This window comes from Pediculus humanus, genomic scaffold (genome assembly GCF_000006295.1).
Source record: "Pediculus humanus corporis 1103172108287 genomic scaffold, whole genome shotgun sequence".
Classification (NCBI taxonomy): domain Eukaryota; kingdom Metazoa; phylum Arthropoda; class Insecta; order Psocodea; family Pediculidae; genus Pediculus; species Pediculus humanus.
In genome coordinates this window covers 114,411-131,819 of record NW_002987856.1, presented here as the reverse complement: position 1 = coordinate 131,819, position 17,409 = coordinate 114,411, and the positions used below count along the sequence as shown (strand labels likewise).

Here is a 17,409-nt window from a genome sequence, read left to right as displayed (position 1 = left end):
AATAATAATTTAAAATATTTGGTCGTACCTGTTTTATTATTATTATTATTATTATTGATTCGGTTCTCCGCCTTTTTAACCATCCCTCCGGGAAATTATTCGCGTTTAATAATAATTTAGTTTTTTTTTTTTTTTTTTTAAATAAAAAACTTTGGGTTATTATTAATCGTACCTGATTTTCGTTAACGGTTTTCATTATTATTATTATTATTATTATTATTATTATTATTATTATTATTGTGTTTTAACGTGGTGTTAATTAACGTTCGCGACAAATGTCGTTCGGACGGACGGGATTTAAAAGTTGAGCTTTTTATTTTTAAGACGAATCTCTTTTTCTTTCGTTTGTTTGTTTGTTTGTTTTTCTTCTTCTTCTTGTTCTTCTTCTTCCTCCTCTTTTCTCCGTACCTCCGACGGAAGGTCGACTGTCTATTTTTTGGGGATCCGAAAGCTTTTAATTAAACCGGAAAAATAAAAAGGGAAAGAAAAAGAATTTAATTGTTTTCTAATACCGAAAGTCGCGGGATTTTAACAACTCGAGGTCGATAACTTCTTCGTACCTGATTTTTTTCAATGTAATAATTTAACGTGTAAGTAAAAAAAAAAAAAAAAAAAAATTTATTTTCTGACACGTTTTTCCCTCCCAGCTTGCGAGAGAGAGAGAGAGAGAGAGAGAGAGAGAGAGAGAGGTTTCCTTTCCACCGAAAAACTCACTCATTTTATCATATCGGCAAAAAAAAAAAAATTTTTTTTTTTGCGAGCGATTCCGGGGCGTCGACACCGGCCGACAACGTGTTTTCTCGTACGAATGAAATTTAAAAAAAAAAAATGACTTTGTTAAAACCACGTTCTTTTTTTTTCTTCTTCTTCATCGGTATGATATTTTTTAATTTTTGTTGTTGTTGTTGTTTGTTGTTGCAAAAACTGGAAATCGATCGTTTGTAACAATCGATTGTTTAATTAAAAAAAATTTTTTTTTTTTTTTTTTTTTATTCCTGGAGATTTCCGTTTGTACAATTTTTTTTCTCTTGGTAATGATTATTATTATCATCATTTCAAGGTTTGATTGGCGATGATCCGTTTCAGGTTCGAGCTGGATTTTCCGGGAAATTGTTTTTCTTGTTGCTTTTTGACGCGCGTGTGAGTATTTTTCCCGATGCGCTCCCGAAATCATTTCCGTTTTAACTACTTCCTCCCGTCTTTCCCGCCCCCTAATCTGTCAATTAAAAATTCACGTTTTTTTTTAAATTTTCTTCTTCCACGTTTCGTCGGTTTTGATTCCCTTTTCCAGATGTGACACGGTTATTACAATTAATCGCAACGTTCAATTTCGTGCAAATTTTTTTTTTTTCCCACCGATTATGGTGATGATGATGGCGATCGGTTCGTTGACTGTCATATTATTATCATTATTATTATTGACGACAATTGTTATTGAATTCGTGATTTGTGGGTGGGAGAGAGAGAGGGGGGGAGAAAGAGGGGGCGAAACCAATTAATTTTTTTTCCTCCCCTCCCGCATCATTCGACATTTTTTTTTTTTTTTTTTCGATTTGATTTCGTTATAAATTTTATGTCTTTGATATTCGATTAAAACGTGGAAAAAGAAAAAAAAAAAAAAAAGAAAAATGGGGTCCGAATTGAGTTTGTTGCCTTCGAGACTTTTTGTTGTTGTTGTTGTTGAAAATTGCCAACATTTATCAGAACAATTAATTTCAGTAAATAAATTAAAAGGTTAATAATGAAAAAGAAAAAAAATATTTGTTGTTGTTATTATTATTATTATTAATCATTCGCAAAACTCGTTTTTCTGCTCTTTTCTACGTTCTTGCCCCCCCCTCCCCCATTCTCTCTCTCTCTCTCTGTTTTTCTCTGTCTTTCTCTCTCTCTGTTTCCTGCATTTGGTCGGCACGAAATTCCGGCCAAAATGGAACAATTGGCGCATTTTCCTTTTCAACCAAAATTCGAATTAAAAAAAAAAAAAAAGATTTTTTAAACCGGGATTCGAAAGTTTTTGAAATAATAATAATAATAATAATAATGATGATGATAATGATAATGATAATATCCAGGAATGGGGCTGGAAAAAAGTTTTACGGGGTATAAAATGACAAAAATGTTTTCTTTCTTCCCCTCTCTCACTCACCCCCCCCCCCAATCTCCTATTCGATCAAAACGGAATTATAAAAAAAAAATTTCGTAAATTTTAAATTTTCTTCTTCCACGTTCGTAAAAAAAAAAAATCGTAAATAAAACGATTTTTTATTCGCATCATCATTATTATTATTATTTTATCATCATCATCATTGTTTTTTTTTTTTTTTTTTATTACTCTTTTATACGAATAAATTATGAAGTGAGAGAGAGAGAGAGAAACATAACAAAACGATAATTCTTAACTTTCTAAAAAAAAACGAGATTCGTTGACAGTGGAATTAGAAAAAGTAGAAAAATATGGCGAAAGAAAGAAAAATTAAGAGAAATCGACAGATTTTTAACGACGATTTCGTTTTGAATTTTTTTTTTTTTTTTTTTAATTATAGAATTATCGCGATACGAACGTTTGCTATAAATATTTTGTTTTTAATCTACGGCGTGCGTCACGCGTTCGACCGTTACAAACGATCAAAACGTTCGCGAAAATTTATTTTGAAAATTAAATTAAACTTGACGTGCGTGGCAATCTCGCGAATTACGAACTGTTATGGGATTCAAGTCCCCCCCCCTTCGCCTCTCGTTTTAAATTTTATAGTCCCTGCAGTCCTGTTGGTCCGTCGTTTCGTGTCGATGACATTTCCCGGGGGGAGGGGAGAGAGAGGAAGAAAGGGAGAAACGTTCGACATAAGTTAACGCCATTTATTTTCGTTTCGTTGTTTTCGGGATAAGAAAAAAAAAAATTTTTTTTATTGGCGATGTGACGATTAGGTAGGAGGGAAGGGGGGAGGCGTTGATTTTTATTGACAATGCTTTAAAATGGGGAGAGGGCGGGGGGCGGAAGGTGGGGCGGACCGTAGAGAACAAATGAAAATTTTTTGATCGATAACGAAAATCTTATCACCGTTTGTTTACGATAAGGCGTATTTTTTTCCTCTCCTCTCCCCCTCCCCCGAGCGAAATCGGCTTGTTTCGTTTGAGAAAAGGTTGGAAATGAGGTAGGAAGGTTGGGGGGAGTGTTCCAAAAAAAAAAAAAAAAAGCAGAAGACGCGGATTTGAAAAAATCAGAAATTTTTTTTTTTTTCAATTCGAAGGAAGTTTCTAGATGGATAATAAAATAACCGCGCCTACTATTTTAATTTTTTTTCTTTTTCTTTATTTTTATTTTTATTTTTATTTTTGATTTACTGCGGCCCCCCTCGTTCACCCCTCCCTCTTCCCTCTTTCTCTCCTCCGTCTCCCCAAAAAATCCATTACAAACGAAATTTTTTTTTTTTTTTTTTTTTGTCACTTTCTCCTTTATTTTAATGTTTTAGGCGAGGCAAATTCTTGAATAATTTTTTTTTTTTTTTTTTAAATTAAAAATCGTGGTTTTAGACCGAAAATTTTATCTGTTTCCCCGTTGCGAGACGCTCGTAAACGGGTCAATAGAGAGATTTTTAACAAAAAAAAAAAAAAAAGGTGTAGTATGTTAAGGTCGTAGATTAAAAAAAAAAAAAAAGAAGAAAACTCGACTTGCATTTTATTGGGCGTTTATATATTTATTTATATCAAATGAAAATCATCGCGTCAATCAATCAATCAATCAGTCAGTCATTCACTCATTCATTCGCTTCATCATCGTCTTATTAATTTTTCATATGGTTCTCGCGGGGCTGGGGAGAAGCGGGGGATTTCCTTTCGTGCGACGACGATATCGATGACGATTTTTTTAAATTTTATTTCTTACGCGTTTTCGTTTTTTTTTTTTTCTCTCTCTCTCTCTCTCTCTCTCTCTTTCTCACTTTCTTATTCCACGTTCGTCATCATCATCATCATCATCATCATCATCATTATTATTAGTATTATTATTATTATTATGAAGGACGTTTTGGTTTTTTATTTCACGCGTGCGTTGTATCGCGAGCATTTGTTCACTTACGAATGACGTTTGTCGTGGAAATTTTTACGCGGGAAAAATTAATTGTTTTTGTTTTTTCTTCTGCCACGATCGTCTATTTAAATTCTCATTTGTTTGAAATTTAACAAAAAAACAAAAGTTTACGTAATTTTTGTTTTTTTGTTTAAAAAAAAAGAATAGTAAGAAATTTATGGCTCGTTTCAAGATTACATATACACGCACTCTCGCACGCACACGCACATTAATAATAATGATAATAATAATAATAATAATAATTGAGTGGTTAGTTGGATTCATTCAAAATCAAAGAGATTCTTTTTTATTTTTTTATTATTATATTTATAGAAAATGTTTATTTATTTATTTATTTTTTGGCATGAAAGCTTTTACGAATCGATTTTTTATTCTTTTTTTTTTTTTTGTTGTTGTTTGTGATTTCGGAATGGATGGTTTGGATTCTGCGACAGCGTTCGAATTATTTAAACCGTTCGGAAGTTTTTTTTATTATTATTATTATTTCCTTCCCGAGCTTTTGAAACATGTTTCAAAAGTTCGTCGTAAAAAAAAAAAAAAATTCCTATGACGACTGCATGCAAAAATTTTAATTACGACATTTAAAAGGAAAAAATGGCCGTGTTTTATATGTTTCTTCTCTCTCTCACTCTCTCACTCGCTCTCTCACTCTTTTCTGTTTGTTTCCATTTTTTAATTTTACGCGATTGTTGCTATGCACGCGTGGAAGCAGAAGAAAAAAAAAAAGAAAAGGACGAGATGTGATGACGAGAAGGTTTTCTCTCTCTCCCCTTTCCCTGTTTTCCAGTAGTCATTTTGAATCACGGTAGAAAGACTCTGTGTATGACTCCTGGTGATTGTCTCCTGCCACGACGGCGATCTTTTTTGTTTTTGTTTTTTTATCTAAATTTTAGAATTATAATACTAATAATAATAATAATAATGTTTTTTTCTTTGTTTTCTTTCAGTTTAATTTCGTCGGTCGGATTTTAGGACCAAGAGGAATGACTGCAAAACAATTAGAACAGGAAACGGGATGTAAAATAATGATTAGAGGGAAAGGATCGATGAGAGACAAAAAAAAGGTGAGATGAAAATTTTTTTTATTTTTTTTACGACAGGACGGATAAAAAGACGATAGAAAAGGAAAGAGGTGGAGGGGGAGGAGAAAAGAAACGAAAATTCCCCTCGTATCCCCTCAAAAAAAATTTATTTTTACTCATTGACTCGCTCACGTACGACGTACGTGGTCCATGCACACGACAGAGAAAGAAAAGTTATTTTTGTTTTTATTCACACTATGACGTCACAATTTTTACCTTTCGTCGCGTTTGTTGCGATTTGTCCGGGAGGCGGGGGGTCCGGGGTGTGGAGGTGAAGGAGAAGGGGAGGGGAGTTTGTTGCCTCGTTCGCTTAATTTCTTATTATTATTTTTAACATCATCATCATCATCATCATCGTCATCATCGTCATCGTCATCCAAGTTTTAAATAAGAGAAAATGTGTGATGATTCATTTTAGTAAAATAAGAATTCGCGTATCGATTTATCGATTATCTCACTGAATTAATTGTCATTGTCACGCCAAAAGTTTTTGATATTTTTATTCGCAGCATCCATTTCCTCCTCCTCCTCCTCCTCCTCCTTCTTCTTCTTCTTATTCTTTTTGACATTGTCGTTATAAGATTGTTGAACTCTCTCTCTTTCTCTCTCTCTCACTGCAATTCACTCACATTAGGTTTTATTTAATCGTATTAAAATCTTATTTTTTTTCAGTTTAGGTCTTGCTCTCTCTCTTGCTCTCTTGCTCTTTTGCTCTCTCTCTTCTCTCCTTCTCTCTCTTTCTTGCTCTCTCTTTCTTCCTCTCTCTTGCTCTCTCTTTCTTTCTCTCTTGCTGTCTGTTTCTCTCTATTTTGCTCTCTGTTTCTCTCTCTCTTACTCTCTCTCTTGCTCTATCTCTTTTTTTTTTTTTTTCTTGTCGAAAGGAGCACGGCGAGATTCATTGAAATTTTCCTTTTTTTTTTTGTTTGTTTGTTTGTTTTCGAAAATTTAAATAAATGGCGCTAATAATTATGACGTAATGAAAACATTTATTTATAGAAAATTTATTTTTATTTCATTTTATTTTATTTATTTTCTTATTTATTTTTTTTTTTAACGAAATCTTTTTCTTTTCGTCATCATCATCATCATCATCATTATCATCATCATTTTTTTCTTTTAAATTTTCCTGCAGAAAATTTTTTTTTAAAGGGGGAAAAACAATGTAAAATCTCGAAAAGATTTGTTTTTGGACAGTAAAAAAAAAATTTATTCTGCTCAAAGGTAGAGAAACCTGCGGTGGAAAGATCTGTAGGGGGGAGGATAGAGGGGTAGAGGTCAAGGGGTAAAAAAAAAAAGACAGACATTAAAGATAGAAAAGAAAAGAAAGAAGAAAAAGGAGAGAAAGTTTTTTTTTTTTTTTTTTTTTTTTTTTTTTTTATCTGTAATTAAATTTATCCAGTAAAAGTTTTTTGTTTGTTTGTTTGTTTGTAACGTTTCCAGCGCTATCTATCTCCAGACTCTCCTTATCAATCGTTTATACGACATCTAATTATCATCTGCTTTTTTTTTTTTTTTTTTGTTGTTGTTTTAAAATGGTATTGTTTAATTAAAGGTGACGCACGAAGAAGAAGAAAAAAAAATTTATTTATTTATTTATTTCTTTTGTCATCTTTTTATTGTTTCTTTCCTTTTATTATTATTATCATTATTATTAATAATTTGGCACGGGTCCTCCATTTTTTTCTTTTCTTTTTTGTTTTTTAATTTCCTTCTCCGCCACGTTCGGCGTCTGCTACTGTAAACAATTTTCAAACAAGAAATTTTTTTTTATTATTGTTATCATCATCATTATTATTATTATTATTATTATTATTGACGGTGACGGTTTTTTTTTTTTTGTGTTTTTCAAGCTGCTTCCTTATAAAGAGATGTAACGTTTGTTGTTGTTTTCCCAGCGGAGGTACGTATAGGAATGACGAAATTGTAATCCGTTTGTTGTCAAAATCGATATTGCACCGATTTGTCGTTGTCGTTGTCGTTCGAATAAAATTAATTTCATTATTATTATTATTATTATTTTAATTTGTTGGTTTGTTTTCTTTTATCGAACGTAGGAGGAAGCAAATCGTGGTAAACAAAATTGGGAGCATTTAAACGAAGACTTACACGTGTTGCTATCCGTGGAAGACACGGAAAACAGAGCGAAAGTCAAATTGCAAAGAGCCGTGGAAGAAGTTAAAAAATTACTCGTACCGGCCGACGGAGAGGACGAACTTAAAAAAAGGCAGCTCATGGAACTTGCCATAATAAATGGAACATATAGAGATAGCAACGCAAAGGTGGCAGCTGTCGCAGGTTGGTATCCTTTTCTCTCTCTCACTCTCTCCCCCACTCTCTCTCTCTCTTTTTTAATAGTAATGGAATGTGTTGTTGTTTCAGCATGCGACGAAGAATGGAGAAGGTTAGCGGTGTCGGCGGCGGCAGAAACTCAACGATTATTATCTCCTGCCATGCCCGGTTTGGGCACTCCGCTTAGGTCGCCGGCGACGCCATTGGGAGCCCCACTCATAATCTCGCCACGTCTCCCCGTTCCGACGACAGCGGCTTCTTTACTTAACGGAACCGGAACGGGTCCCCTTCTTTCTCCTGCCGAACATCCCGGTCTCATATACACACCGTATGCGGACTATGCTAACTACGCAGCGTTAGCCACGTCGCCGCTACTCACTGAATACGCATCCGCCGATCACACAGGTACTGTTTACGTCACTTCTTACGTATGATCTTTATTTTTATTTATTTATTTTTTTTTTTTTACCTTTGCCATTTTGCCTTTTTGCAACCTTTTTTGGTTATTTTTGGTTTAGATTTTTTTTGACGTTCGATGACGTCATCGTCGACGTCGCGTAAAAAAAAAAAAATTTGAAAATCTCGCGAGATTTTTCATTCGACCAATTTACAATTGCCAAAAACTATTATTATTATTATTATTATTATTATTATTATTATTATTATTGAAAGGTATTATTGTACTACAGCACGGTATTTAGATATAATGAAAAAAAAAAAAAAAAATTTTTTTTTCTTTCCATTTTTTTTTTTTTTTTTTTTTTTTTACTGTTTTGCCGCGCGACAGTCAAGGCAAACAGTCAGTCAATCAATCATTCAGTCAGTCATTCAGTCTATCAGTGACTTGAAACATCGAAAAGTTTCATAATAGAACGTTTTATGTACATAAAAAAAAAAAAAAAATGGAAAATTTTGTTTTTCTAGTCGTAATTTTAAATATTTACAAAAAACAAACGATTATTATTATTATTATTATTCTTTTACCATTAGGAAATAAGTGTTTTTTAAAAGAAAGAAAGAAAGAACGTGAGATTGTAGTTGTATTGTAATTTTTTTGTAATATATTTATATATATATATATATTACAACCGAAAAAATAAAAAAATAAAAATATGCCAGATTAATGTCCAATAATGATAATAATGATGATAAAAATTAGTTGGCATGAGAAAAGAAAAAAAATTATGTAAAAACAAAAACAAACACAAACATAAACAAACATAAACAAAAAGAAAAAACAGTCTTAAGTTTGTTGCTAGTAAAAATAATAATGATTTTTTAAGAACAAACAAAAAGACTGTTTTTAATTGTTATCATTATTATCATTATTATTATTATTATTATTATAACTTATTTTTATTTTTTTATTATTATTATTATACATGCGAAAATGTGTGGAGTCGGTTCAATCGCAATTTTCCAACAACCGTCATTGAATGTTTAACGTAATAATAACGTTTGTTGCAGTTAGTCAAATTGTTGTTGTTTACAAAATAAGTTTGTTCGTTTGTTTGTTCGTTTGTTACTTTTTTTTTTTTTACACGAGAACGTTACGTTACGTTAACGTAGAGGAAAAGAATAGGATACGAAGAATATTTGTTTTCCCGTTAGGAATAAAAAGGGAAATTCGCGGGGGGATTGAACCGACTTGACATGTAAACAACTACAAACTCCAGAAAAAAGTTTGAGGGGAGGGTGGGGTAAGGAGGAGTGGGGGGGAAATCGTGAATGTGAATGTGAGAAATGATGATGATGATGATAATGATGATGATGATGCGAATGAATGTCTCTAACGTGTTTGTTTTTTAAGAAAATCTCTCGAATTTTCTAGAATATCTACCAAAACCTCCGCCGGCTGATCCGCTTTCATGGAAGAGGACGTACATATGCTACTAGCGTAGCGCCTGCTTTTAAAAAAAAAAAAAAAAAAAAAAAAAAAATTTTAAAGAATGAGAACGCGCGTGCGCGTGCGCGAACGCCCGCAAAAAAAAAAAAAAATTTTTTTTTTACGTAGCTTTATTTTATTTTTAATTTTTTTTTATGATTGCAATATTATTATTATTATTATTATTACTATTATTTTTTATACGAAAGCCTATTAGTTTAAGAAAAAATTATGCGTGTGTGTATATGTCGCACGCATATGTTACGCGCACACGCACACGCGTTTTTTTTTTTTTTTGTATCGAAAAATTTTTTTTTTGCAATTGCTGCATCGTATTATTTTGTACATTTGCCAATCGTAGGTTGTATCACTTACGTAATTATTATTATTATTATTATTATTATTATTATTATTGTCACATTTTTATTGTATATCGTTAATTATTTAAAGCTTGATAGCTTTTTTTTTATTTTTTTTTATTTTTACTTAAATGCATTTTTTTTTTTTTTTTTTTTGATATATACGTTTTCACGCTGCGTTTGCATATATTTTTACCGTATGCACAAAAAGAGAGAGAGAGAGAGATATGTACGAACGCACATGCGTGAGAACGTTAATATTTTTAAAGCGAAAAAAAAAAAAAGAAGGAGGAGGGGAAAGAAAGAGAGGGAAAGAGAGTAAAAAATTATTTTTTGACGTGACGTCATCGTTTTTCAAACTGACTTTGTCATTAGTTGTAAAATAACGACGAGAAGCGTGAAGGGGGAAGAGAGTTTCGTGCGTGTGTGCGTGTGCGTGTGTCTAATGACACGACGAAAATAATAACGTCCGATTACGAAAAGTTTTAATAACTCGCACACACGCACATACACGCCGCGCATCTCATCAAAAATATATGCATCACATATATATATATATATGAAAATATTGGGAAAGCGTGTTTTTCTCTCTCTCTCTCTCTCTCTCTCTCACACGCGCATTTCTCTCTCTCTCTCTCTCTCTCTTTCTCTCTTGGAACGAATATCGGTGTTTTTTGTTTGTTTGTTTGTTTTTTATATTGAATTTTTATTTTTATTTTTATGCCTTGCACGTTCGTACTTTGCTTACTTAAATCTATTATTCCATATAGTTATTATTATTATTATTATTACTATTATTATTATTATTATTATTACGACTACTATTACTATTGCTACTACTATTACTACTCTTTTATGTATTCGTATAAGTGAATGAATTTTCACTTCGCTGCACTTTCGTACCTATTCGCATAGCGCGTTTACGTTAATGATAATAATGATATTATTATTATCATTATTATTATTGTTGCCAGTATTTAGTTTTTGCGACGTTTCCACGTTCGGAAAAGTTTTTTCTTTGTTTTTTTCGAGGTGTTGTTGCTTCCGCTTCTTCTGCTGTTGCTGCTGCCATTGCTGTATATTAAATTAAACGTTTGAGATTTTAAATATGTTGGAAAAAGAGAGAGAGAGATAGAAAAAATTGTTTTTTTCTTTTTCTCTCTTTTGTCCGACATTTTTTTTTTTGTCTTTGCCGTTAATTTTCATTAATTTATAATTTACGAGACGAGGAAAAAAAAAAAAAAAAAAAAAAAAATTTTTAAATAACTTTGTCGTAAGTTCATTACGGTCAATTGTGCAACTTTTTTTTTTTTTTTTTTTTTAGGAAATTGCGCAGTCTCAACCATAATTATTTTATGACTTTTTTTTCTCTCTCTCTCTCTCTCTCTCTCTCTCTCTCTCTCTCTCTCTGTCTCTCTCTCTGTCTCTCACTCTCTCTTTTCCTCTTTCCCTCTCTCTCTCTCTCTCTCTCTCTCTCTCTGTAAGTTTTAGTGTGTCGTTCCTTTAATTGTAATTAAAAGATTTAGTGACATTATATATATATATATTTATTAATTAATTAATTAAACTTGATGGGACCAATGGGGTCCGATAAATTCCCCCCCCTTTCTCCCCCCTCTCTCTCTCTCTCACTTACACACACTCTGTCTTTCTCTCACCATATGATCGTCACGTTGGAACATCGCAAATTTTTTTTTTTTTTTTGTGTATTATTATTATCGTCGTAGTAATAATCATGTTTAATTTCCTCCTTTTCCTCGTGTTCCGCCCCCCGAAATTCCCCTCCCCTCTTCCCCCTTCCCCTTTCCACTCCTCTTTTTCTCCCCTCCCCTCGCCATTTTACTTTATTAAATATTTAATAAGTTTAATTAAGGTTTATTTCTTTAGTGCCATTTTATTATAGTAATTTTTTTCCCTCCCCCCCTACTTTATTCTCTTTCTGTCGTTCTCTTTCTCTCTCTCTCTCTCTCTCTCTCTCTCTCTCTCTCTCTCTTTCTCTCTTTCTCTCTTTCTCTCTTTCTCTCTTTCTCTCTCTCACTCTCACTCACTCTCTCTCACTCTCTCTCATGCTCATTTTTTTTCTTCTTTGTTTTAAATGTTGTAAATCTTTTATGGAACATTCGCCGCATTAGTTCCTCGTTTTCTTTCTCTTTCTCTCTCTCTCTCTTTCTCTCTTTCTCTCTCATTCGCTTTATAAAGATTCGCTCGCTTGCAATATATATATTTAGCTTTATTATGAAATTGTGATACGTATTGCTATTATTATTATTATTATTATTATTATTATTATTATTATTATTATTATTATTATTATTATTATTGAAGTGTGTAAATGATAGGAGAGTGAACCCGGTGATAATATCTGATGATATACTCCTTTTTAGTAGTTTTTTTTTTTTTAGTAGTAGTTGAAAACCTTTTTTCGAACCTTGTTTGATTGCATTTAGTTACATAATTTATCCATACATGCATACATGCGTACCTGCATACATAGAAGGGGTGGAAGAATTCATTGTAATTAATAATGATGATGATAATGATAGTAAATAGTATAGTTGTAGTAGAGTTTTATAAAAATGTGTGTGTGGCCATTATTCAAACGAACATCACATCACAAAACATCGCATAAGTTTAGTAATTTCCGGTATTGAAAATGTTTCGTATATGTATATAATAAAAACGTAGAATGAATAAGAAGAAGAAGAAGAAGGAAAAGATGGAGAAGAAAGAGAAGAAGAAGAAGAATAAACCGATATCCTGTTGTTGCCTCGACGGTGCCAAAGATTTTTTTTTTCTTTTTTCTCTCTCGTTTCCCTTTCGTTTCTTTAAAAATGTTTATAAATAAACGAGAATAAATATATAAAAATGGCGTCGCGTACTCTAATAATGATGATGATGATGATGATGACCGTTTAGAATTGTTTTTAAAAAAATTTTTTCTGCTTAATTTCGATATAAATCGATCTATCGATCAATCGATCGATTTGTTATATATATTTTTTGGGGCATTTCAAAATGGCGTCCAACGTCCATTTTGTTTTTTTTCCTACTATATCATCATCATCATCGTCGTCGTCGTCATCTTTTTCTTTTTTTAATTCGCGAGTAAATCGGGGAGGAAAGTAGGGAGGGAGTGAGGGGAGGGTGTGGAAAATTACTGTGGGCCATTACGATACCCAGAAAGTATCGTTCGTTTTATTTTATTATCACATTATCATTATCATTTCGGTAAAACTGTTGGAAAAGTAGATGTGTATGTATGTATGCATGTAGACTATCTCTTTCTCTCTCTCACACACACGTTATTATGCATAAGTTATATATATATATAAGTGCCTAGTTAGTACCTTTTTTTTTTTTTCGTTATATTTTCGCTTTTTTTTTTGTATTTTTTTTTTATTTTTTGCCAATATTAAGTAGCGTAATAATAATAATAATAATTTTTTTTACTCTCTCTCTCTCTCTTATTTTTTTTCCTCTTGTATATTTATTTATATTAAGTATTTTTTTTTTTTTACGTATATGTATTTAAATAAAAATAAAAAAAAAAAGGAAAAAGAGAAAAAAAAAAGAATTACGAGTGTGACACGCACGTAAATACACACGCACACGCACACACACCACACAAAGAGAGCGTATAAACCTAATTTTAAAAAATTTTTTTTTGTTTTTGTTTTCTCTCTCTCTCTCTCTCTCTCTTTTTCCCTGTTTTTTAAAGTTTATTTATTGCATTGTTTTGTTTTTTATGTTGTTGTTGTTGTGTGTGTGTTTATTATCGAAATTTGTTATTTTACACGTGCTGCGTATATTTATATTTATACGGACACGTGCGCGTGTGTGTATATTTACGTGTGGAACATTCGATACGAAATGAAATTATTTTTTATTTTTTTATTTATTATTATTATTATTATTAGTATTATTATTATTATTTGTAAATTAAAGTTTTTAAAACTGAAAAGAATTTCGTCCGTTTTTCAAGTAAAAGTTTTTTTTTAAAAAAAAAAAAAAAATTGTGTTCAAAATGACAAACAGTCAACGCCGTCCGCCGTCCGCCCCCCCACAAAAAAAAAAAAAAAAAAAAGTATTTATTTTTTAAATCGATGGAACCAAATCTTACACGTACAGTACACGTGAAACATTCCAGTAAAAAAAAAAAAAAAAAAAAAAATTTAAATAGGAGAAAAAGAATTTTTCTTTTTTTTTTTTTCGTACACGCATACAAACGCACTTTTTTTTTTGTCTTCTGCTGCTGCTGCTGTTGTTGTTGTTTTTATTCAGTCTCAAATATTCCATTTAAAATAAAATTAAGAGAAAAAATAAAAATAAATAAAAATGGCGGACGTGAAAAAGAATTTTCTTACTCGTTTTTTTTTTTTTTTGTTTTTAGTCTCCTCCTCCTCCTCTTCCCTCCTCCCAGAGGAAGAAAATAATAGCGAGGGAGAGAGGGAAGGACAGAGGGGAAGGAGGAAAATAAATAAATGAAATAAAATTTTTGGTTCAGTTTTAAAAACTTTAAATATTTTATTTTGTGTATGTATATATATATATATTTAGTATTTTATATATGTTCGTTACCAATATTATTATTATTATTATTAATGTTTATCATCATTATGTTTTTATGTATATTTCGTATGATAAGCGTGTGAAAGTTTTATATATGTGTATAATCTTTTTTTATTTTATTTTATTTTATTTTTTATTTTTTTTTTTTCACTTTTAGGAAGAAGGAAAGAAAGAAAAAGAAAATTTTTTTTTTGTTTAATATTTATATTTATTTTCTTTCTAAATAAGTGTTTGTGTGTATATATATATATACATATATATAAATTACAAATGAAATTGTTTTTCTGTAAGCAGGTGCGGCAGCGGCTGCAGCTGCTGCAGCTGCCAAACAGCGCCGCCATCTTGGTCAGATCCGAGAGCATCCGTATCAAAGAGCCAATGCTATTTCTTAATCTAATGACACTGTTTTTTTTTGTCACAAAAAAGTTTTTTTTTCTAAACAAAAAAAAAAAAGGTTAGTTTTAGTTTGTTTTTATTATTATTATTTTAATTATTATTATTATTATTATTATTCCTCCAGGTTATTATTATTTTAATGGGGAGAGGGGGTGCGGGTAAGAAAAAGGTAAGATAAGGTGAAGTTGTAATATGATTAGAAGGGAGGGTGGGTGAGTGGGTGGGAGGGATGAAAAATGGAATTCGATTTGAAATCGTCGTGGTTTTAATTTAAAAAAAAAAAAAATGGCGCGAATTGTTTCTATCTCTCTCTCTCTCTCACATACATTTTTTATATAAGAAGACGTCATTCGTTTTTTTTTTTTTTCTTAGACTTTCACGAAAACTTTTTTTTTTATTATTATTATTACTCATCACGTTAATAGATATAATTTATATATATATAAACAAAATGTGTAATTTACCTGTAAATAAAAAATTTCGTTTTACATTCAATCAGTCAATCAATCAATCGATGAATGAATAAATAAATAAATCGTTCAGCTAGTCTATACCACATTTGTATATTAATATTATTATATTTTTTTTTTATTTTTTATATTATTTTTCGTACTATTATTAATTCGAACCGATTTTATTATTATTATTATTTTTTATTTTTCGACGCCATATTTAAATTATTATTATTATTATTATTATTATTATTATTATTTTTTAAACATTTTGACAAAATCGGTTTTTACATGTTGTGATTTTTATTATTTTATTTCTTTTGCGTTTTTTTTTTTTTTTTTTTTCTCCTTTTTCCCTCTCGGCTTTTTCTATACCAACCCCCCATACCCCTCCGGATCCCCCGTTTTATTTTAAATATGATGTACTGGAAAAGGCGGGAAAATAAGTGTATGCGTGCACAACACCGGGGGAGGGGAGGGGAAAGGGGGGGTAAGAGTGTGTAGCAGAGGTAAAAAGGAAAAAAAAAATTTTTTTTTTTTTTTTTTTTTGTTTTTCATTTCCATGACTTTTTATTTTTATATTTTATTCTCTGTATTATTATTATTATTATTACTATTATTATTATTATTTCGTATAAGTTTTAAGGAAAGAGCAACAAAAAAAAAAAAAAAAAAAGTTTTTTAAAAAAAGTAAAAATGATGAAATAAATCAAAAAAATAAATAAAAAAAATAAAAAAAAAGAAAATTTATTTATTTTTTATTTAATAATTTTTTCTACAGCATTCTAAACAAAACGAAAAACCTTTTTTCCAACGGCATCGCGTATTATTATTATTATTATTAATTGTATTATTTATTTATTTAAATTTTTGGCGGGAGTTTTTTTTTTTTTTTTTTTTTTTAATGGTTTCCTCTCACTTGGTTCGAATTATATTAGGTAGAATTTTCGGGAGCGAGGGGTGGGGTAGGGAACGTTTTTTTTTTCGTAAAATATTATTATTATTCGTCACATGACCCTCACACACACACAGACACGGACACGCGTACACACGCGCACGCACGCACGCACATTTTGGATTACGCGAAAAGTAAAAGAAAATTTTTTTTATTATACATATGCTAAGTATTAATTTTTATTTGAAATTTTTTTTTGTTTTTCTTAACAGGTTTTTATCATTATTATTATTATTGTTATTATTATTATCATCATTTTTCCAGGCGAAAAGGATAAAAAAAAAAAAAAAAAACAAATTCATATACGTATATTTCTCTCTCTCTCTCTCTCTCTTTCTCTCTCTTTTGCATCCGAAAGCTTTAATAATAACAAATTACGAACGAGATACGTACACGTAAAAAAAAAATTATTCACGTGATTTGATTTTATTTAAACATTAAAAAACATAAAAAAACATGAAAACATAAACATAAACAAAAACATAAAACGAATGAACGTCGTCCGTCGTCCGTCCGTCTTATAACTAATAATAATAATTATTCGTTTGCCACCATTTTCATGCTTAATAATAATAAATAAAAATAAATAAATTTTTTTTTTTTTTTTTTCAAATTATTATTATTATTATTATATAATACTCTATTTTAAAGTAGTTTAATAATAATTGTTATCATTATTAATTAATTAATAAAATAAATAAATACGTTAAATATTTATTTATTTATTTATTTATTATAACTAACAATAAATAAATAAAAAATTATTAAACAACGAAATCGAATAAATAATAATAATATTATTAAAATTGGTGGGGAGTTAAAAGGGTAGTAGTAGTTTAAAATATATAGTTTATTAATAAATTAATAAATAAATAAATAATAATAATAAATAAATAAATAAATAATATATATTATTATTTAAATTTAAAAAAAAAAAAAAAGAAAATTTTTGTTGCTTTATTATTATTATTATTATTATTATTATTATTATTATTATTATTATTATTATTATTATTATTATGTGTTTTTTTTTAAAGGGGTAGTTAAAAAAAAAAAAACATTATTATTATCATTATTGTTGTTGTTGTTGTTTGTTTTGGCTGTCGTTATGACGTCACGTTTTTGAGTTAATTAATAAATAAATAAATAAACGTTAGCAATGATGATGATGATGATGATGATGATGATAATGTTTTCGTCTTTATTTAGTTATTTAAGATTCGTATTACATTTATTATTATTATTATTATTATGTTTATCTATAAAAATACTAACAACTGTTTTTTTTTTCTTTTTTTTTTCTTTTCTTTTAACACGAATCAGCCCTGGCTTTCA

The 17,409-nt window shown here is 30.0% G+C and overlaps 1 protein-coding gene across 1 annotated transcript in view; it reads left to right on the top strand.

The window, feature by feature from the left end:
• The window catches only part of Phum_PHUM529430 (KH-domain protein, putative), a gene marked incomplete at both ends in the record, with an annotated part of 57,074 nt that extends 42,411 nt beyond the window's left edge, over positions 1-14,663 (top strand). The window contains 4 exons of the mRNA XM_002431401.1: positions 5,035-5,151; positions 7,224-7,464; positions 7,549-7,863; positions 14,584-14,663. Of these exons, the coding sequence (XP_002431446.1) occupies positions 5,035-5,151; positions 7,224-7,464; positions 7,549-7,863; positions 14,584-14,663 (753 nt within the window). The remainder of the gene's footprint in view (positions 1-5,034; positions 5,152-7,223; positions 7,465-7,548; positions 7,864-14,583) is intronic.
• Positions 14,664-17,409: the final 2,746 nt, after the last annotated feature.